The sequence below is a fragment of the Topomyia yanbarensis genome, chromosome 2 (genome assembly GCF_030247195.1).
Source record: "Topomyia yanbarensis strain Yona2022 chromosome 2, ASM3024719v1, whole genome shotgun sequence".
Taxonomy (NCBI): Eukaryota; Metazoa; Arthropoda; class Insecta; order Diptera; family Culicidae; genus Topomyia; species Topomyia yanbarensis.
Window position 1 is genome coordinate 88,964,352 of NC_080671.1, and position 24,261 is coordinate 88,988,612.

Below are 24,261 nucleotides of genomic sequence, written 5' to 3' on the forward strand. Positions count from 1 at the left end.
GAAGAGAGTGATAAGAGTTATAAGAAATGTCTCATCACACTGTTAGGTGGATTAAAAGCGTTTTTAATATAACTTCCGGGGATGTCTGCTGCTGAATTTTCATGATTTCAGCCCGTTTGGAGGCAATACTTGCTATGTACTAGATGATTTCATGAAGGCTTGGCAAATTGTGCACTGCTTGACGTCACTTCGCAAGGATTTGAATTTTACCTTTCAATAATAATGCTCAGCCTCATATTTTAAGCCCTCTAAGGTGATCATGGTATGCGCACCCACGACGCGCTAGTTCTTTGTTGTGCCTCGATGCCTGGTAGATGTCCTCCGATTTTAGTTAATGAATTCCAGTTCCTTCTTGATATGATCCACGTTTTTCATCTTGAGGTACGTTTTCACTCCAAAACTGGCACAGAAATCACTTAGTTAAAGACTTCTAACAAAGCTGAATTGATTTGTAGTTATTGACAAAGTTGTAACTAGGCATTAAAACTATCTATTTTTATTTGCAGTAATAGTGATCCAGATCCCATACAAGCTTCAAACACCCTTCCCCGCAAATAGAAATATCAGCTTGGTTCATAATTAGAGTTGACACTCCTATTGGAACTAGGAATCGATTTAGAAGTGCACCGAACCGAGAGTGGTCATTTTTTCATACCACCCGTGAAAAAGTCATGGAAAGTGTGATATTCGACCAGCAATCGCCAGGGACTCAACAGTCAGAAACTCAGGCCCTACCAACCATTTACACGTACACCATACTGTATAATAGAATATATATTATTAAAGAATCAGACAACGCGAGTTTAAATTAAATATTATTAATATTCATTAAAATCATCAGCATTATCTTCATCAGTGTTGTTACAAATAGATGTTTTATTTCCTATACAATTGAGTATGCCGGGAGTAGGTTTAGCTAGGGGGTCAAAATATCAATATTTATTACTGCCACCGCTGGAGTACATTTCCAGGGCACGGTACGGATTAAAAGATCAACGGAGAAAAATCAGGACCTCAAATGCAGATGATAATTAAAATTAACAAACGAAAATCAATACCGGTTGTATTTGTTCGCGAGCAGCATTGGACTGTTTAATATTTACAGGTAAACTAATAAACACTTGCAGCGTTCGTGCGTAGTTTGATGTTACGTTGATAAATAAAAATTGATTTTTTTACAAAACATAAATACCAGTAGACTGTATCATAACGGCAGGAGGAAGTTGTAAGTCATTCAACAGAAAAGAGTACATGAAATTTCAAGACCGGTCTCAATGGAAGACGGACTGCACGAAGAAAAGTAACCCCTGGAGCGCGGGGGGGGGGGGGGGCAGGAGTTGTCCCTCGATCCACACCCGCCAACGAAACTAGGAATTCGGCAGCATATCGGTCAGCAGTTCCTTCTCCGGTTGTGTCAGCTTGTCCGGGAATTTGATGTCGAACGCCACCAGCAGGTCGCCTTTTCGTGTCGGTTCCTTCGGGAATGGCAGTCCGTAGCCCTGGATCCGCTTGACCGTGTTCGGTTTGATGATCTCCTGCTTTGTACTGATGCGCAGTTTCTCACCGGTCATCGTGGGCACCTCGAAGATCACACCGCAGAGAGCCTGAAAATTGTAGAAAGAAAATAATGTTGATGAATGATTGAAACTGTCAAAACATAGACTTAAAAAGTCTCTCGAATAAAATATACACAATGTTTAGCGTTCCACCTCTGATGGGTTAAATCCATCCGAAACATCTTATCAAAATATATGATTGATATGATCACAATTATTCCGCCAAGGATGTCAGGACGCAATCAATTAGTGATATGTAAATACATGGTACAGATTGTGTCAAGCAGTCTAACAATAAATTAAATTTGTGCAAGAATAGAATTATCTTCACTATGCGAAATCTTCACTGTGTGCGAAACTTATATTGGCACACATGCATTCATGACTTGCATGCAAACTACCTCTTGTACTTCGTGGCTAGAAACGAATAATCGTTAACCAGTTCCAATTCCTTTCAAGCTGATTTTTGAGTATTATTGATTGTCGTAACCTAAGGGAATGGTAAAACATTTCATTAAAAAATGCTATCAGTTTCGATAACTGTTCAAAAGGATCAACAGTACAAAATAAGCATTAATCATTCACTGTGCTAAAAACCTCACTTTGTATGACGGACGTACTAGCAATTTCACGAAAATGATCTGAATTAATTTATTAATTTTGCACAAAAAAACTAAAAAATCTAAAAGATGCAGGAAATGAAGTATACAAAGTCCTTTTTGTCGCTTCTTACGACATGGAAGCAGGAATACCTAATTTATTAATTTAAAACAACAATGTGCCAATACCGGAAAATGCATAAGAATCAATAAATAAAGCAGGGACTTCTGGTTTCGTCGCCTTTTAACACAAAAATCAAGCCATAATATTGTTATGCCTATGATGACATATGGTGAAATCACATGAAATAATTGACGTTTAATCAATAATATAGAGCATGTACTACTTAATGTGTAATTACTCAGTTAAATGAGAAAAAAACCTATTTTAATCAACGTAGTGGCCTTTCTAATTTATCCAATTTACGATTCACTAGCTGATTAAGTTCAATATAATTGTGGAAAAATAAAAAAGTATAATATTTAATTAGCTTAAAGGGTTGCATACTTTTTTAAAAAATGTCAAATTTTTTTATTACTTTATCTGAAAGCAGGAATATGTTTCCAAATTTTTAAAGTGATCCGAGAAATAGATCGAATGATATAGCGCTTCCAAGTGCACTTGGTCTGCCGAGAGCAATGATAACTTGAAATTTTAAACTCGATTATCTCTAAATGTCGTTTTTCCAAAAATGGTTTTTCCATGATCACGATTGCCAAAAAACCACTCAACCAATTTTTTTCAATTTTTTTTTTCAATTGATGGTAATTAATTTTTCTAGTATCTTAACGGTTCCTTTTTTATGCATAATTGTTTGCTTCGTAGATGAGAATTTTTTAATGCAATTTTTAGAGCTTAAAAAGGCTATTTATTTGGAAAAACGTTCCCGAATGCAGAAAAAAATATTATTTATTCAACTAATCGTTAAAGTACGAGGAATATACTAGTGGATTATTTTGAGTTTTGGGATTTCGCTTGATCTATTGATCTTCAATCATGATCACCACAAACCTCTTAAAAAAATGGTTTCTAGGAAAAAGCCATAACTCCGCCAGTCATCAATATTTTTCTATAAACTTATGCTTGTTTATTTCAACGAAAAAAACGCTACTAAAATACTATAAGTTTGATGTAATGAAATCATTGCTGTAAGGCTTCATGTAAATTCAAACTTTCTTGACAGTTTTCGCACAAAAAGGTATGTACCCCTTAATCAGCACGAGTTTAATGGTATCTTCATGTAATCCTATTTTGGATTGCGGTGGGAATGGGTTTGGAAGGAGAGGGAGGGGTTAATGAAGTGATAGGGAAGAATGCGTCAGAAATCCCCTATCTTATTTTTGAATGCTGGGTGGATGAAGGGAATGGGGGTGTGATGGTGATTGAAGGGAGGGGGGTGATGAAGAGATAGGGGTAAAGGTAAGAGAGGGCGGTGCAACACCCAGCTGCATATTACACTTTTGATTTGAGACGTGGTATGAGAAAATCGATTCAGTCATTACCGGACTGAATAACCGATTTGACTTGCATTCTGGAATATGCCCGAGCCTAGGAGCTTCCGAAATTGTAGGTAGTGGAAAATATATACTCAAAGACTGTTTTATTGGCCATCTGTGATCTAGACCTGCAAGTTGAAGAAATTTGATGTCCATTTCAAAATATTTTGAACCTCTGATGTATTACGATTGTATCGATTTATATAACCAATTCCTATGTGACCGCAATAACCAATCCATAACTCCGGAACCAAAAGTCAGAAGTGAATTTAATTCATTGGCAGTCAATGGGATCGCAGAGTCTTTTATTTGAAATCAGTTTTGTAAAATTCGGGCAAGAATTCGCTGGGAAATAGGTATAACAGTAGTATAGGAACTTGGCGAGTTCCCCGGGGATATCAAGAATCGTCATAAGTGGCAAATGTGGTCAAAGCTACTTTGGTTAGTCATTAGTGAACTAGACCCGACAAAACCATAAAATGTTGCATTTTAATATTTATAACATCATTAAATGAGGATTTGCTGTGAGACCGCACTCTCCAACCCGTAATTACAGAACCAGAGCTCCAATCCAAATGAAATTCAATACTGACCTATGGCGATGGTGAAATCGCCTCAGCCATCTTTGAGAACATTTATATATACATATAGACACACACATACAGACATTTTACGATCTCGACGAATTAAGTCGATTGCTACAAGAAACTCGGCCCACCGGGCTTTGGTTAAAAACCGAAATTCCGAACGATTGCATAACCTTTCCATATGAGAAAGACAAAACCGATTAATGCACCTAGCAGTGAGATGGGACATTTCACACACATATCACTGTTGGATTATTCATTAGTTTGCAGAACTCATGCGAAGTAGACACCCAACTAGAGGTGTGATGAACCAAGTATTTAGTCCAGCACGAATAATATCTCAAATAACAAGAATAAATTTAAAAAAATCAATGAAACAAAGAAAATTTAAAGAAAAATAAAGCAAAAAAATGAAAAATTTTACCAGTTTGCAAAATCTTTAATTTAAAAAATTTTGTAAAATCTACGAAATATTGCACAATTTGCACAATTTTGTCATATTTCCAAAATTTTGGAATTAGCGAAATTTTACAAAATTCACAAAATTTAAAAAATTTACGAAATCTACTAAAATTTACAAAATTTGGTAAATCTTACAAAATTCTGTAAATTGTAAATTGGGATTTTAAAAAATTTACAAAATTTTGTGCAATTTATTATATGTTATATAATTTGGTAAAATTTACAAAATTTTGTGAAATTACAATTTTTTTATATGTTATATAATTTGGTAAAATTTACATTTTGTTAATTTTACAAAATTTTGCTAATTTTGTAAATTTTACGAATAAAACGACATTTCGTAAATTGTACAAAATTTCTTACATTATAAAAAAAAAATTCGAAAATTGTGCATAGTTTTGTAAACTGTACAAAATTTCGTGAATTTTTCAAAGATTTCATAATTTGTACATGATTTTGTAAAATATACAAAATTTCGCAAATTGTACAACGCTTCGAAAAATTTTAGGAAATTTGGCAATTTTTACAAAATTTTGGCAATATTACAAAATTTTAATAAATGTTACAGAAAACCGTGACTTTTACAGCATTTTGGAAATTTTACCGAATTTCGCACAATCAACGAAAATTTGTACAATAAACGATTTTTTCACAATTTACGAGATTTCGTACAGTATACGAAATATTGCACAACTTACAATATTTCGTAAATATTACAATTTCTTGTAAAATTTGCAAAATTTTGCGAAATTTTCCAAATTTTGTTCAAAATATTTTGCAAAATAACGAATTTTAGTATGATTTACAATTATTTTTGGAATTGCAAATTCGCAAAATTTGTAATATTAATGTTTTAATGGATACAAACTTTCGTTAATATTACAAAATTTCGAAGATTTTAAAAAAATCGTAAACTTTATAAAATTTTGCGAATTTTGCAAATCTTTCATATCTTGCAAAATTTTATAAATGTTAGAAAATTTCGTACATATTAGAAAATTTTGCAAGTTTTTCAAAATTTCATGCATTTTACAATTTTTTTTGTAAATTGTGCAAATAATTGTGAATTGTGTAAAATTTTATAATTCGTGCAAAATTACAAACATTTACAAAATTTAGTAAATTTTACAGTATTTCGCTCATTTTAGAAAAAAAATTACAAATTGTGCATTCACGAAATTTTACAAAATTAATGAAAAAACCGAAATATTTGGAAATCCACGAAATTTTGTGAAATGTACGAAATTTTGGAAAATTTACAATTCTTTTAATTTTGTACAAGTTGGGAAAACCTTAATTTTATGTAATTCACGAAATTATGCACAATTTACAAAATTTTAATACAATTAACGAAATTTTAAAATATTTACGAAATTTTGTAAAATTTACGAATATCGGAATAATTTATGAAACATCCTAAAATTTTGCAAAAATCACGAAATTTTATAAAATTTTCTACATTCTGTAAAATTCACACAATTTTGTAAAATACTTATTTTATAAAATTTGCTTAATTGCATCCAATTTAATTTGTAAAATTTACAAAACTTTGTTAAATTTTAGAATTTTGTAAAATTATGGAAAATTTTCAAAATTTTGTAAATATTACGAAATTTTGTAAAATTAACGAATTTTTGTTAAATCATCAAAATTTTGTGAATGATTTTTTTAAAAATTTTGTGAAACTCAATAAATTTTGTAAAAATTACGAAATTTCGTAAGATTTTAAAAATTTGCACTATTTGCAAAATGTTGTACAATGAACGAGGTTTTGTAAAATTTACGGTTCCAAAAAATTTACAAAATTTACGAAACATCGCCAAACTTATATAATTTTGCAAAATTAACGGAATCTTGTAAATTTTTCAGAATTTTCTAAATGTACGAAATCTTGCAAAATTTTAAAAATTGACAAATGCAAAAACAAAATATAAAATTTTCGCAAAATATGTCAAATTCTCAAAATGTACAATATCTTGTAAAATTTACGAAATCTTGTACAATTTACAAAATTTTGTAAAATTCACGATATTTTGCAAAAACGAACTCTTGTCAACATCACAAAATTTTGTGAATTTCACAAAATTCTGGTAAAAATCACAAGATTTTTTAAATTTCGCAAAATCTGTAGATCTTACAAAGTTTTGTAAATTTCACAAAATTTTGTAAATTTCACAAAATTTTGAAAATTTTACAAAAATTTCAATTATGAATTTTTTTTGAAGATTTCACAAAATTTTGTAAACTCTGCCAAATTTCGAAAATTTTTGCACAGCTTTAAAAATTTTACAAAATTTTGTAAATTTAACAATATTTCGTAAAAATTACAAAATTGTGAATTTTACAAAATTGCATTGTAAACAATATAAAATTTTGTGAATTGTGGAAAATCATCGAAATTTTGTAAAATTTACGAAATTTTGTAAAACTCACGCATTCGTAAAATTTACAAAACTTCGCCATGCTTGTTGTTGTTGTAAAATGTTGTAGAATTAACGGAATTTTGAAATTTTTTGTTTAATTCACGAAATTTTGAAAATTGACAAATGCAAAAACAAAATGTTAAATTTGGTAAGAAATAAATTTTTTTTAAATTTCGCAAAATTCTTGTAACATTCGCAAGACTGTGTAAATTTTACAAAATTCTGTAATTTTTGCAAAATTTTCTAAATTTTAAAAACATTTTCAATTTTACAAAATTTCGAAACTTTTGCAAGATTGGAAAAATTTTCCAAAATTTCATAAATGTGACAAAATTTCGTAAATATTTCAAAATTTCGTAGATTTTGCAAAATTTTGTAAATTTCACAAAATTTCGATAATTTTTCAGAATTTCGATAATTTTTCAGAATTTCGTAAATTTTACAAAATTTCGTAAATTTTCCAAAATTTGTAAATTCTACAAAACTGTAAATTTTACAAAATTTAGCAAATTGTAGAAAATTCCGTGAATTGTGCAAAATTTGTACCAAATTTCGCAAATTTTACAAAATTCTGGAAATTTTACAGAATTTTGTAATCTGGTTTGGGTGGTTTTTATACATTTTAAGAGTATCATTTTCACGTTGCCAGCCTGCAAGTTTCAGCAAATCGTAACGTTGGTATTATGCAAATAATACGGGTTTGCGAAAATAGTACTTTTGAATGCAAAGAACTTAGAAGATGTTTGAAAAAGTGGGAAAGGCGGTTTTGAAGAATCCTTTTGACTCGTAATTCAACAATATAGGTATTTTTGGAAATTGACAAACGAGTAGATGTAAAATTTTGATGCCTGACGCTATTTTGAAAACAGACATGGCGACTTCCGGTTTAGCGGAATTCTCTAAAACCCACTCAATATGCGTGTTTTTGGAACGGGTTTGATGAATAGACACAAAATAACGATGTCTGAAGCCATTTTGAAAACCAAGATGGCGACTTCTGGTTTAGTGCAAATTTCTAAAAAAAATTATCAATATGGGTATTTTTGGAATGTGCGTAAAGATTAGACGTCAAATCAATCATGAGATCATTTTAAAACCAAGATGGCCGAAATCTTTAAAACCAACCAAAATGGATATTTTTTGAACGGGCTAGTAGACGCCAAATATCAATATCAGAGACTATTTTGAAAACAAAGGTGGCGAATTCCGGATTAACAGAATTCTCCCAAACCCAATCAATAAGGATATTTTTGGGACGACTTGAGTAAACATCCAATGCCGCTATCTGACACTATGTTGAGAACAAAGATGGGGACCTCCGGTTTAGCAGAATTCTTTAATATCCAATCAATATGGTGTAGCACAATTCTCTACAACCGCGATAACGTTAGAATTTTTTAAAAAATTGCAATGACGGAAAGATAGTGGATGTCAATTGTCAGCTTTTTGACTCGATTGACGCAATTTTATTTTAAAAAATCGACTCAGACATTGATTTCTATCATACACTTGTCAAGCCCGCTCTGAAAATATTCATATTGATTAGGTTTAACAGAATTCTGACAAACCGGTTGTCACCTTCTTGGTTTTCAAAATGGCCTCCGATAGCGATATTCGGCGTCTATTCGTTAGTCCTGGTCGAAAAACACCAATATTGTTGAATAGCGGGCCAAAAGGAACCTTCAAGATCCATCTTTCTCACTTTTCCAAAAATCTTCGCAGTTCTTTGCATTCAAACGACGAATAAATGCAAAAACCGTGTTAGTTTGCGAATGTTGTGCTAAAAGAAACTCGTCCAAAACGTAATTCTCACCAGCTTAATCGGAACTTCTTTTCTTGCGGGAAATCACGCAGCACCTAGGAGTTTGCTCAGAAACACAAAGAGTGTTTTCGTTTTTTTTTGAGCTAGCCAGTGGCGGATCCAGGGGGAGGGTCCCTCCCAAAAATTTTCAACTTGTTGAGAAATTTTAAATTAGCTTATCAAACCAAATTTGACCACCAATACTGATTTTCATTAAATGAGGTTTTCGCATATTACGTATTATGCAATGTTCATTTTAGAATCGAAATTTCTAAACCCCGAATTTTTTTTCTGGATCCGCCCCTGGAGTCAACCCAATGCTAGCTTAGTCCTGTCACTAAGTTAATGTTGAATTCGTATGAGACGAAGTCGAAACGCAAATTTCATAACTAATTCAAGTCAGTTGTAGTAAAAGTTAATCACTCCGAAACAGTTCAGCTTTGACAGAAAGTGTAGAATGTTTTCCCTCCAAATATTATACTCTATCACCTCCGAATGATCAATTAACTCCCATGTAAACACCCTGCCCAGCTATTAATTCTAGCTGAAGGCTTCTCAAAACGAATCCAAAAAAACAACAATTCGAAATCGCCTCTGGTACGCCAAACGATGACATCTGTTACGACACATACACATGAGAAGCTGGCATGAGTGTGCCGAGAATGCAGCCGCCTTCACTTGGACACGTTTATTATTTCATCGGTCCGAAAACAGCACAACACAAGGTGCTGGTTGTGATTGCTTTATTTTTGTAGCGAAATTCAATTAAAATTGTTCACTCCACTCCAGCCGGCCTGCGAGATGTGAGCAGCCTTTCGTGCAGAGCTTGGACCCGATTCGCGCGTTCATGCGCCGTTTTCCCAATATGGGAGAGTTATTCCACGACCAGATGTTTAATGCGTGGCTCTCGGCGCTGCTCTGCTAGGCTGATCAAATGTCACCAAATACGGGTAGCGAACAAACTGGGCTACGTGCTTACGAGACAGCCCAACTGCAGCGGGCAAGGGTTGGTGCGATCCAATCTTTCGATGATCACACGTGAAAACTTCTTGTCCGCAGTTAGTTCGATACTTGCCTGCAAAACGTCATGTTGCACGATCGACATGCCATGCCATGCCAGTTTAATTGAAAAATTAAATTGTTTGAATTGAGGAATAATTAGGTATAGCCGAGGTGCAGCAGCTGTCATATAATGTGGTAAAGTGATTGATTTCTATTGTAGCTGGATGGATGTCGACAGCGGAGGACAGGTTTCAACTCGAACCCTTCTTGGTTGCCTAGGGGCACTTAATCTGAGCGGTTGGTGAGCAGTTTGAAGCGGAGGTAGATTAGCCATTTATGAAAAAGGAGTCGGAGGACCGATGGATACTGAATGATAATAGTGATCATGTTTCACTTGTACGTACATCAGATTGATTTGATCGCGATTAGCAATTTCTTTCGTTGATTAGTATTGGATGTCATGCTTACTCATTCACTTTTCTGTACTCAATTTTGAGTATCTTCTAAACGCAAATGAACCTACGTATTTCATAAAACGTTTTTTCACACCTCCGTCAACCTGCAAGTAGAAGTCGTTTCTGACATCTTTCCAACCGCCGCATGCCTATTTTACACGTCGATGGTATTTCCAATCATGGTTCGTATCTCAATCGCAATCGCAACCGTATTACACTGTGTACAAACAGATAATGAAGAGGTAATAATCTCGCCAATTTATGGAATACGCCGCACCAAATCAGCGTCATGATAACAAACGATTATTATAATCTTGGGTTTCCCAATGAAAATAAACTTTTACAGTAGCAAAAAAATCTATGATTTATCGGTAGTTAGGGTATGGCTTCCAACTGTGGATAATTTTTAATTATTTAATTTGTATTGTATTGTCTACTATTAAAATTTTACATCGCATAGACTTTGACTAATGTAAACCAATGCTTAATTTAAACGATTTTTTACTAATGTTAAAATCAAACAAATGACGGGCACATCCAAAGGATTATTCTGGCCGAACTGAGTGCGATGTGTTGAACGTCGGAAAAAAACAATTCTCCAGAAAGATCTTCCCGGAACGTTGAGGTCAAGTTTTGCTAGAAGCGCAGGAGAATCTACGTTGTCTGTCAGCAGGCCGAAAATGAAAAGTCGTTGCGGAAAGATTTGTCTGTTCCGCAGCGTAGGGAGATTGATGAGAGCACTGTGATCTTTGTATGGAGGAAGCTGGAATCGATTTTGCCAGGGTAAGATAAGCGATGAAGTGAAAACTTGAGCAAGTTATTCTGTCCCCATGCGATACGATTAATGTGTACGGTGTGATACGGAGCCCTAATAGTAACTCCATATTCTAGAATGCTGCAAACCAGTGTAATGTATAGTAGTTTTAGACAATACATATCATTGAAATCGCGGGTGTTGCGACTGGTGATCCCAACTACAGCGTAGGTTTTAGTTATAACGGAAGAGCAGTGTACAGTAAAGGACGATTCATACGATACATCAGCTTCCGTCAACGTCAACGGAACGTCACCGTTCCGTCAGGATAAGTTACTTGCAGTTAAATGGAGGCATTCACACACAACGTCAACGGAACGGCACGTTTTGACGTACGGCACGTGTGAACGGGCGCAAGAGAAAAGTATTTAACTTATCCTGACGGAACGGTGACGTTCCGTTAACGTTGACGGAAGCTGATGTATCGTCTGAGTCGCGCTTAAAGTGTAGCTTACAGTCGAGAATGACACCACGGTCTTTGACGACTCGTACTACGGGAGCATAACACATAGAGCATTCGAACACAATTGTAGAATGTACTCGTGTAAAGGTGATTGTGCTGATTTTTTGAATATTCACTTTCATTCCAGTCGATAATCCTATCGACGTCCATTTGCAATGCACAACAGTCTATCATAGTTGTTGTAACCCGTTAAATTTTCCGATGGTCAGCATACATGACATTAGACGACAACAACTCATTGCAGAGGTCGTTCACAAAGAGCACTAGAAGAACAGGTCCGAGTTGACTCCCTTGAGGAACGCCCGATGTAATGTTGAAAGGATCCGCGAGTGTAGCTCCAAGTTGCACCGAGGCGCTACGGTTCGCAAGGTACGACGAGATCCAATTAGTCAGCCAGCCCGCCTTAGCTTTTCCACAGCAAGTCGACAGCTTCCGATGTACACCACATCGATCTGTTGTTGTTTTTCAAATTTTTTAATCTGCGACGACACGACAGATTAGTAGTTGTCGAGTGCTTTCTTACAAAACCACGAAGGTCCGAAGTAATGAAGTGTTTTAATGAGGGATAGATAACATCGATCAATTAGTTTCAACTCCGAAAGAATAACCTGACCTGGAGGACTGAACGAAAATCATTACAATTTTGTCCACAAAATGTTATAATTTTTGTTGTTTTTACATTTTGTATAAAAGAAAAGTATAGAATTCGCTCAAACTTTTTTTCGAAGCCCGGAGGGCCGAATCTTATATAGGGTAAAGTGCCTATTTTCACCATACTAAGCACGGTGCCTCACTAATTCGTTAATTTCTCGCACAACAATCAATGGAATGCGTAAAAATTGACATCAACAGCTTTGCTTCGTTGCTAAGAACCAATATAATAACACTGATGCGGTGAAAAAAGTAAAATTCTCTAGTTTGAGCGCAACGAAAACTCGAATCGAGTGCCCCTATTGTTGCGCTACCATTTGACTCAATGCGTTGAACAAAGATGGCAGACACTGCTCTAACCAACGGCTTCAAATGGGTAGAGTGATAATAGAAACATGGTGCAAATGGGCTCATCACCCTACCAATTGACTCTAGTAAACGATTTAGGACAATGTCTGTGAGGGGGCTGTTTGGTATTTGAACTCATAAGAATTTGCTCGAGACGCAGAGCAACTTGAAACACTCCTTCGAATGTATATATCCTAGTATACATAGACGATGACACTATTGAAGTGAGTCTACATGACCTGGGCATTGCGTAATAATCCGTAAGTTCTCAAAGAATACATGTCAAAATACGTTCTATTTGCATATTTTGAAGAAAATCTTCCCAGGTCTTCGCAATGGAGGAATTCCACTTTGATTCTGATGAAACTTTTCACGTTTCACCGGCATGGAAGACTAAACATTTTCCACAGTCAATGAAATTATTTTTTTTTATTCATTTCGTTTATTTGATAGGCACAAATGCGTTAGCTTGGCGGTGCCAAATTCTTTTGTTTTTACATTTTACATTTAAAACTAGGAGGTTACAATGTTGAATTTTTTTTTTTATGAAAGAGAAAAATTTTACAGCTATCTTAAGACTAGAAATAAGATTCTACAAGAGAGGGGGTAAAAAAATTTGTTTTGTGAAAAATTTTAAAACAAGGAATTCAATAGTAATAGTTTTTAGGAAATATTTACAGTTATCTTAAAACTAACAATATGGTTTGGTACACAAAAGGGGGATCAAATATTTATGAAAACTTTCACCGGTGTTTTAAAATTAGGGATACAATTCTATTTACAAGAAATGAAATTATTTTGATTCAAGCGTAATATTTTAAAAGAGCGGAATAGTTTTTGTATGCAGCATTTTTGAAAAAAAAATTCGATAACTGTATTTTATACAATAAAACTATCTGAGAACGATTTACAGGAAATACTTATGTACGAAAAAAAAGGAACAGAAAAAAAGGTTGTGTCGTATTTCACAAAAACATCATGTGTCTTATCGGCATAAACAGAACTTCTGCTCGAACGTGACATCACGTTTGACCAGTCGTTCGATTGAAACACAAAGTGTGTTTTAGTTTTAGGGATTTGGCGTCAAGTCGGCGCTAATCTATTCCGACAATAAGTTAATGTCGGTTTCTGCTGAGACGAAGTCAAAACGCACCAATGACTAATAAAAAATTTATGTCAAAAATTTAAATTACAAAAAATCCATTTTTCTAAATTTTTAATATTTTGACAATAAAAAGCTAAAGCGAAAAGAAATATTTTGAATGTGATTGCACGATGGTGAACTTACGGGTAAAAAGTTTTTCTAACAATGACCTTATACATGTTTTTTAAATTTCATACTATTTGACATGCAAAACAATAATTTTATTACAGAATATAATTCTAAGTATCATTTTAAATCAAAATGCATTTAACAAAAATCTTCCTAAATGCAATAGTTTTCGACATATTTGGAGTTTTGCTCCAACAAAAACAATCAATTCGTGTAATTATGCCCTTTTAATAAGTTATTCGTGTTATCCCATTATAAAATATCAACAATCTAATGTTTATCGTTTCGAAGACGTGAGTGAAACTTTTTTAGTGTATTTGAATCATGGAGAAGCTTTTGATAAAAAAGTTTTTCTAACAACAACTTCTTACATATTCTTATATTACATACTATTTGCACTCAAAAACACAATTTTCTTTTCAAATATGATTCTAAACACCATTTAAAATCAACATGCTCTTAATAAAAATTTTCTGAGATGTAGTAGTTTTCGAGATATTTTTAATTTTGTTTTAACAATGTTATTACGACCTTCTAAAAAGTTATTCGCATTAATCCATCAACAACAATGGGTTTTTCAAAAAACCCATAAAATTTCCTGTTTAAAAAAATCGACTTTAAAATTTTAAAATCGATTTTTTCAGTGTGGGAGTCGATGAAGAATTTTTTCAATATTTTTATTGAAAAATTGGACTCATTTTGTAAAAATAAGTCCTACAACATTTTTTTGTAGGATTTTCTCGTTTTTAGATTATAGTCATTCGAAAAATATTGGTAAAAAAGTTTGACCCTTTTTCAAAGACAAGTCTAGATCATTTTTGGAAAAACAAAGTATGCAAAGTGGCTTTTTGTGACAAAGTCTTCAAGTACAGAAAGTTTAATTCATTCATCTATAGTATTACAGATTTAGTATGTTTTGTTAACGGCTATCTGTGATTAAGTCAAACTGAACAGAACTTCAAGAAAATCTTAAGACCTTAATGAAAATATCTGGAAATCTCGCGAAGGATCAAGAATATTGGAAGGATTAATAGAATATATTTTAAAGCGTCTGCAAATTTTGTAAAATTCTATCAAACTTTAAAAAATGACTATAAGCCTAAAGTACATTTCGTGAAACTCATAATTAACTTCAACGAAGTATTTCGAGGAAAACTGTAGGTACAGCATGTTCCACAAGATTTAAGAAGCTTAACTTAAATCTGTTACTATGTTTTAATTGCCGCAAGGTTCTACTGTATCGATTTTGTTGGCTATTTTCGGCAAATTTGAGACTAAGAGAAACGAAAGCAATGAAATCCGTCTTTCAATTTCATTGCTTTCGTTTCTCTTAGTCTCAAATTTGCCGAAAATAGCCAACAAAATCGATACAGGTTAACTTAAATCTGTAAAATTCCGAGAAATCAGTTATCCAGTATGTATCTAAGAAAATTTGTAACACTATCGCACCCACAAAACGGAAACTTCTGCTAGGAAGTGACCTAACAGATAACACCGGTATTTTGGATTGTTTACACCACCAAATTTTGATTTGGTATACATATTTGATAAATCGTACTATTATTATTACACGAATAAAATATACAAAAAACACCTTCTGCTTCAGGAAATAAAATATCTTACGTGTTCCAGAGATATAGGATAGGTTTAGAACTTCAAGGAACTCCTATAGGATAGTTCTAGAACTTCAAAAAACTCCTACGAAATTCAAGAAAACCCTACAAAATGCTTATAAATTTATGGAAATGCTCAACGAAATGCTACCATATTCAAAAGAACTATACTAAACCAAGGAAATGTTTTACACGCCATTTTTAATCATCCTGGTTGATGGAAACCGGTAACATTCTAAAATTAATCACACTCAAAATCCGACGGGTGTTTCAATTACTTTTGGGTAACAGAGCACGTTATTGCGCATTGCGGTATTAAACTCAAATTCCCGCCAAGGTAGTAAACGGTGGAAAGACGAATTTCGGTTGCTGTTCATGTATGTGTATCACACAACCAATCACTTTTTCAGTATGTGTCAATCTCGGCTCTGTTCGTATGTACGATAATTCTGTCGATTTATATGATTGTGTTAGTATCGGGTTAAACCAACCGGAATTATGGCGGATTTCTCCCCAAATTCAGGCTGGAATCTGCCCCAATATTAGCAGAAATCAACCGGATTAAAGGATTCTTTACTGGGTAGGTTGGATAGCGAAATAAAAATTTTAGGCAGTTTCCCGATCCGGACCAGTTCTCGGATCCGGACCAATTTCCAAACCCGGACCTCCCGGATCCGGACCAGCACCCTGATCTGGACCAGTTCCTGGATCTAGCCCATACCCTTACCAGGTCCGGACCTGAACCAGACCTAGACTTGTTGCTTGGATCTAGACAAGTGTCTGGATCTGGACCCTCGGTTCGAATGTGTGGATCCAAACCGTAGGTCTTGGACGTAGGACGGGAAGGACTGTGCATGTTTTGTGCAGTCGTTACCTTGCTGTTGACGTCCGTGATAGAGAAGAAATTTCAATTTAACACCGACCGAAATATTCCACCACTATTCCGAGTCGGTTTTTTTCCTGACTGTACTTTGAAGCTAGCCGAGTGGGAGCCGATCTTCAAATACGAAATGTGTCGTGTAGAGAAAATCGAAACTCGTCTTTATCCGCATTCTATTTGCTTCGCTTGATGCGCAATACAATGACAAGCGAAGTGCTACACACTTCCAGACAGTCCGACACCAACCGTTGGGACCGTTTCAGTATTAAACGTCTTGCTATTAGAGCATTATTTTTCTTATTACTGTAAAAGTATTACGGTCGAGTTTTGGGTGTATGTGACTGCACGCCACAACCAGTAACTGTAACCCATAATAGCAGTTTAGGAGATTATAAAAATTTTCATTTGATACTAAGTTTGGCCAAATTGATCTAGCCGTTTCCGAGATACCGATGTAATTGTTAATCTAAATTTTCATACTTCCGCCGGAGCTTCCGGAACCATGGTAGCCAATGTGACCAAAAAGGCTTTGAATGATTGTTAGGGCCTACAACTACACATCCAAGCAGTTATGATCACATTTAAAAAAAAATCACCTTCATACATTCATTGCAGTATCCGATGAGATCGGGATTTTCTGGGTGATCGTACTCATCACACTTTAATTCAGGAACTAGAAGTCGAATCCACGCAAAATTCAATAGCAGCCGATGGAAACGTTGTACCTTTCATTTAAGGCTATGGTTGCGAAAATTGGTAGAAAAACTACAAGGGGCACGAACTGTAGACGTAGGACTATACTACTTAATGTAAAATATTTATTTTCTTAGTACTTAGTGTGTGGGAAAAACACCCAGACTGGCGAAGAAAAATCAAATTTTAAACAATACAATCACATCTCATGTATAGAACAAGCTTTCTAGTTGCTCTCAAACAGATCCTAAAAGTTCAAACACCCATGGATAACCCCAAGTTTGTAGATGTGTTTCGATGCCACAGGATTGTAAAATGGTTAATATTATGTCATGAAAATTCAATTCTTCCGTGACAATTTTTTTTGTCTGCAAAATGCCCTGTGTGTATGCAAAGCTCATGATTTGTTGGGATATTAGCATTGGTCGGAAAATGCTTTCCAACGCTGCGCATTGCATACATACAGGACATTTTGCAGGTCACCAGAAGCTGTTCATTTTACCACCGCCACATGTTCATTTTACCCACTCGCTATAAACATGTCTCATTTTTGGACATGTTTAGAAATCAAGAATCATGTTTGAAAAAATGTGTTTATGACGAAGTATTTTTACCAGATATGTACAAAACATGTCTAACAAGAAACATAAGGTGATTGTAATATCTCATTCACTTATTAGTTAGAAAATAATGACTTTGCTTAACGTGTTCATTTTACCGCCAGTTCCCCTACCTACCAACACATTCGCCACAAACATTGAACCCAAGCATACAATGCAAAATGAGTCAACTAGTACCACCACGACACTATTAGCGCATTTCACCAAAATTCCACGCCGCCTTTCCCGATTGAAACGAACGGCCGCGCTTAGCCCATCTGCCATAATATCGTGATTTTGCATAGCGAAGGGCTGAATGATAACACATTTTGTTCCAAAAAACAGCCCTGCGTTATGCAACACTTTGTGCAGGTTGGTTATACCAGTTGCAAGTGGGGCCAAATTGACCAAGTTCCGTAATATTCCTTTTAAATTACAGAATTGATAAAATTGCTTACATGAGCTAAACCAATTAATCAAATCCTGTTTTAAAAACTGTCCTTGCGTTTAAACCAAAATGGGAAGCTTATTACAACCACTACATTGCTTAATTTCAAGCGCAAATACATGTGCTAGTTAAACCAAAAATTTACTGGCAACATTACAGCGGCATTTAGGAAGCAGTTGGAGTGGTCGCCTGTTGGACGTCCCTCCACAGCCAGTGTAACGGACTTCTAGCTCAACTACACTGGCTGTAAAAAACACAGCGCAGTGATCTGCTTCGCCAGCCGTTCAACAGGGAACTGAGCGTGTCTGGCCAAGTTCGTTCTTTAAATAGTCGATGATGACGTCATTCATAGAAGCGTTGCGCGCTAGGTACACCAATCCGTCGTACAGGGCTTGGGAAGCGCTATCTTCTGTGTGTTAATGCGCGATATTTTGACAAGGTTGTATATTATTTAATTTTTTAATGTTATGATATCAAAAATCCTTGGGTGTATCTATTGGAATCTATTCTTAGAAGTATTTCGGGGCGATTTGTGCAAAAAATTTGAAAATTTATCGTGAGATGGCTGAATTATATGCGTTTAAAATTGGACCACTTTTCGTTACATACCATTTTAGTAGAATTTGCAGAGTGCACCCCCATATCGAAAACAAAGACGTAGTCCTACGTCAAAAGTCAGACCTTCAGTTTCATGAAAAAACGCGGTTTGAAGTTTCCTAAAAGCTGTTCAAAGGTTATTTTAACAAAATTTAAAATTTCTTCTGAACATTTACCAGTCTCAATTTTACATTTGGATTACTACTTGTAATGAACTTAAGCATCTGTCTTTTTACTTGTACCAAGCAATCTAAACCAGGCATTTGTATTACAGTGCCGGAGCGCAATAAGAGCGCTGCCGCGCCCCCGCGACGAAGTTGACTAGAGAAAGAGTTGCGATCGCAACGATAGATTGTGTAGTTCATTGAATGTTCCGAGTTGTGTATATCAGCACGCAGCCAGGTTTCTGTGAGAACAATAACATCATAATCGCAAGAGGAGAGAGCCAGCAAGAAGTCCTGAGTTTTTGTTCTCATCCCTCAAACATTTTGATAGTAGACGGACAAGAAACCGTCCGACTTAGAATTGGCGTCCGGCCTAGGATTGGAACTGGCGGCTTGAGTGGGCAGGCGTGGCAAAGTTGTGCCGATGAAGTGTCGGTTTGAAACGTGACTTATTTGGACACTGGCAGCATGTGACGGAGCAGGCATTACTTTGCTGTCTTCGATGTTTCTGCCGTCGGTTGAGGAGGGGTGGGATTCCAAAACCCCTTGGTCGTGTTATCTTCGAACTCGCGGAATCAGGCCTTGTGGAAGCAGTCATTGCTTTGTCTTTTCTATCAATAGGCAATCCAACTTTGAAGGAAACAAACGTTAATGTGCGCATTAGAGTGCCCAGAAAAATAATGAAATTTTGAAAACTCACTCGGCCCACCCCTGAGTCGATTCCTAGTCCCACGAGGAGTACTTGCTCCAAATTTGAAGCAAATCGGACAAGTCTAGCTACCGGACCAAGGTACCTGAAGTTTGTATGAGATTTTTCCACGATTTACATGGAGAAAACCCATTAGCTCGCATTTTCACCGCTAGATGGCACTGTATGCATCGTATTATCACTGTAAGTGAAAATAAGAAAGATAATTTAATTGTCTACAACTTTGTCGAAGACTACTAGTCAATCCGGCTTTGTTGAAAGAAGTTATTAAACTATTAGTGAAGTGATGTCTGAGTCAGTTTTGCATGGGGCCTAGCAGTACGTGGTAGTATATCAGTACTAGGTTCTAACAAACTAAACATTTTTGTGGAATAATGGTTAGATTTAGCTGAATAGTATGTTCGGAAGAATTGCAGTACATAATACGAGTTATGTTTTGGCTAGAAAATTTTAGTTCGACCTGTGACCGCATAGATGGCGCCAACACTAACTTTTCAACGGAGAGAGATAGAATATCGAGATGTTTGACAAAATTACTGAAAAAGTCTTGTTCTACAACTTTGTAGAAGACACCTAATTTCTATCTCTCTCCGTTGAAAAGTTAGTGTTGGCGCCATCTATGCGGTCACAGCTGGAACTAAAGTTTTCTAACCAAAACATAACTCGTATTATATATTACAATTCTTTCGAACACACTAGTGAGCTAAATCTAACCATTATTCCATAAAAATGTTTAGTTTGTTAGAACCTAGTACTGATACACTACCATGCACTGCTAGGCCCCATGCAAAACTGACTCAGACATCACTTTGTTATAAGTTTAATAACTTTTCTTGTTCGAGTCGGATCGCTTTGCAGTCTTCAACAAAGTTGTAGATAATAAAATTATTCTCTTAAGTTTCACTTTTGGTGATAATCTGATGTATACAGTGCCCCCTAGCGGTGAAAATGTTCGCAAGTGGGTTTTCTCCATGTAAATTGTCGAAAAATCCCATACAAACTTCAAGCACGTTGGTCCGGTAGCTAGACTTGTTCGATTTGGCTCAAATTTTGAGCAGACACTCCTGGTGGGACTAGGAATCGACTCAGGGGTGGGCCGATGGGGGTCATTTTTTTCTGTCACTCTAGTGCGCATATCTCTTCTTTTAGGAACCAGCTTTTGTATTTCGACGCTGATGGTGCCCAGTCTTGACTTAACCATTTCTGTCACCGTATCATCTGGTACCTGTGGCATCACCCCGGATAGGTACAACAAAAACTTTGGCTTCCCATTCTGAGTTGAAGCTACTGAAATCGATGAAGCATCACCTAATGAGACAACTTGGGTCACGCATGCAGGACAGATCCCTACGTGTCAATTTAGTGAACAGCCGCTACACCATGAAAAATACTGCACAGTGGCAGCTAAGAAAACTTTATCGATTACGATCCAGACCGGTACGCACACACCTTGAAAAAATAGTGTAAATTTACGTCTCCTGACCCTGACATATACGAGCATCAAAAATGACTTAGTTTTACGTTTGATTTTAATTTTACATGACGTTTAATTTCGTAAATCATGTAAATTTACTCCACATACAGCGTTTGTTCTGATTGGTAGGAAGTGTAATTTAATGTCATTGCGCATGTAAAGTATATGTTTCATGTAAAATTAAATGGAACACGGTAATGTTCCGTCATTTCGTAAATTACGGTTTGTTGATTTGTGTCATGTTTTCAATTACGTCAACGATAAAATTCAGATTTTTTTGGTGTGCAGTCGTCTTTTCCTAAACCGCAAAGCGCTGCCAAACCAACGACTACGGATCGGGCAGTAACAAATACTAACTTAACAAAGATCGTGCTTAGTACCACGAACCCAACTGCCATAATTAACAACAGCAGGGAACAATGGTTATGCCAACTGCCTCTAAACCAACAAACAGCACCATCAATGAAGAAATAAATGGTGGTGAAGGCGGATTTACAATAACGACTCAAACGAATAAGAAAAAAAATAAGAACATCTCTCGACCCTCTCAGGATTGCGACAAAGGGACCATTCATAAATTACGTAACGCAAAAATTGCCCAAAATTGACCCCCCCCCTCCCCCTATGTAACAAATTGTCACAAATTTTTCCATCCCCCCCTCCCCTGTTACGTAACAAATTCCAAGAAATTTTTTTTTTCTTCGATGAAAACATGTTACGTAACGATCTGGTTAACACCCCCTCCCCCCTATGTCACAACTTGTCATAGCTTGTCGTACCCCCTCCCCCCCCCTTAAAGCGTTACGTAATTTATGAATGGTCCCAAATAAGCTAACTGCCACAATTCACCTTGAGGAGAAATTACGTCCAAACCGTTACTCGCCAATTACAGCTGTTGGTAGAAAACAAAAAGGATTTTTTTTTCTTTCGGTGACTACTGTGAGCTGTGTTCGGCTCTTACTGGTTTGTCCAAAAGTTTCCCTCAAAGAAAATTTTGACAGTTGACTTATACGCCGCACAGTGTTTCCAAAAAAGCAAAAACGCGATCGAAATTGTTTTGACCCCGAAAAAACGATTTTCGAGCTATAGTGTCTCCAGTAAAGTTTGTCTATAAAATCTCCCCTATCTTATTAAAGCATTAGTTTGGTGATGAATACCCCTAAAGATCAGAAACAAATTTTTGTTTTATCATTTATGAAAATAATAAAAAACTGTATTGAGCAAAGTTGTAGGGAATATAATAAGCAACATCTTTGGTGAAGAAACTATGTATCCATCTTTTGGTTTTAATAGACATTTGTGGAGTTTTCTATGATACACTCCTGAAAATCTCTTTTTTCAAAATAACTTTTCGGGGTAATTTTTTAGAATCTCAAAATGTTCTAAGATTTTATCCGGCATAAGAAAATACACAATTTTTGTAATGCAAGCTTATTTCTATCTCTTATACATGTGGTGCTATCGAAAGTTTTGGTGCCAATAAAGCAACATTTTGGTATGAAATGACACTTCAATCGGCAAATTTCCGCAGAATCTATAAAGCAAACGATATCAAATCCAGGGATAACCATTTGTCACATGCTGTCTCTTGCGTGTAAAAACATGTATTCAATTAAACGACTACAAAGCTCTTATATAAGGCCAATTAAAGATTACATCACACATTTAAGAGTAAAAGGAGAAAGTATGAAGCATGTTGTTACATATGGGAGAAGAAGGAAGGAGGGGGGGGGGGGGGTGGTTGGGTTTAACATAGACAGTAGAGCGGTTCAGCCAAATGCTGGACCAATTAACCGAACAGTTGATCTGTCGGAAGCCGGTACTCATTGGTGGTGACTTCAACGCCTGGTCTGTAGATTGGGACAGTAGAGTAACCAATACAATAGGGTGTATCCTGCAGGAAGTTCTAGCGCAGTTAGACGTAAGATTGTGCAATGAACATTCTGTTAGCACATTTCGGAGAGACGGGAGGGATAGACACTATCGACGTCACATTCTGTACTCCTTCGTTGATGGCGGACATGGATTGGTGAGTATGCGAAACGTATACGCATAGTGACAACCAGGCGATTCGGTACCGTATCGGTCAACGGAACTTTGCTGCAGTATAGAGCCTTCAACAAAGACCTCTTCGTTGAGGCACTTCAGCGGGATCGAGAACGTGGATGCGGCTAAACTAACAAGAAGGATGCTGGCGGCTTGTGATCAGATCTAGAAGACGGGCTCAGAGAGATCCTGAGAGCGATATCGGTACCAGATAGAGAAGATCACAAATCAGCGTTTCGGGAAGCTAGGGCCGCTTTAAAAACGGGAGATTAGATTTAGCAAGTCAGATTGCCACAAGGAGCTGTGCCGGGTGGAGTAGGAGTAGATGCCAATCCCTGGGGCGACGCGTATCGAGTTGTGATGGCGAAAATGAAGGGCTCGACGACGCCTGCCGAAATGTGCCCAATTAAGCTGAAGACAATCGTCGAGGGTCTTTTCCCGAAGCACAATCCAACTGTCTGGGCATCAACACCGTACGGCGAAGAAGAAGGAACAAACACGGACGATCGGCAAGTGACTAATGACGAGCTCGCAGAAGCATCGAAGCGCCTGAAATCAAAGAAAGCCCCCGGTCCGGATGGTATACCAACCGAGGTGCTGAAAGCTGCGATCCTGGCATATCCGAACCTGTTCAGGATGGTGCTGCAGAAGTATCTAAATAAGGCCACTTCCCCGAAATGTGGAAGGTTCAGAAGTTGGTGTTGCTGCCGAAGCCAGGGAAGCCACCGGGTGATCCGGCCTCGTACAGGCCCATTTACCTGCTGGATACACTCGGAAAACTCCTGGACAGGATCGCTCTTAACAGGTTGACGGAAGTCATGGAAGGCGAGCGTGGACTGTCCAAGATGCAGTTCGGGTTCCGCAAAGGAGCATCGACAGTGGATGCAATTCGGACAGTTCTCGAGAGTGCCGAGAAGGCACCTAAACAGAAGTGTAAAGGAGATCGATACTGCGCAGTGATCACGATAGATGTGAAGAATGCATTTAACAGCGCCAGCTGGGAAGCATCGTTGCAGCGCTGCACAGAATGAGGGTTCCCGACTATATATGCCAGATCCTGAAGAGCTACTTCCAGAGCAGAGTGCTGCTATACGAGACGAGCGAAGG

General features: G+C 36.4%; 1 protein-coding gene across 10 annotated transcripts in view; it reads right to left on the reverse strand.

Annotated features, from left to right (window-relative positions):
- Positions 1-756: 756 nt before the first annotated feature.
- LOC131678789 (dnaJ protein homolog 1) overlaps positions 757-24,261 on the reverse strand; it is a 276,420-nt gene continuing 252,915 nt past the window's right edge. For all 10 annotated transcript variants that reach the window (XM_058959090.1, XM_058959087.1, XM_058959089.1 and 7 more), the window contains one exon: positions 757-1,604. In XM_058959090.1, coding sequence (XP_058815073.1) covers positions 1,368-1,604 — 237 coding nt within the window. In that variant the 3' untranslated portion in view covers positions 757-1,367. The remainder of the gene's footprint in view (positions 1,605-24,261) is intronic.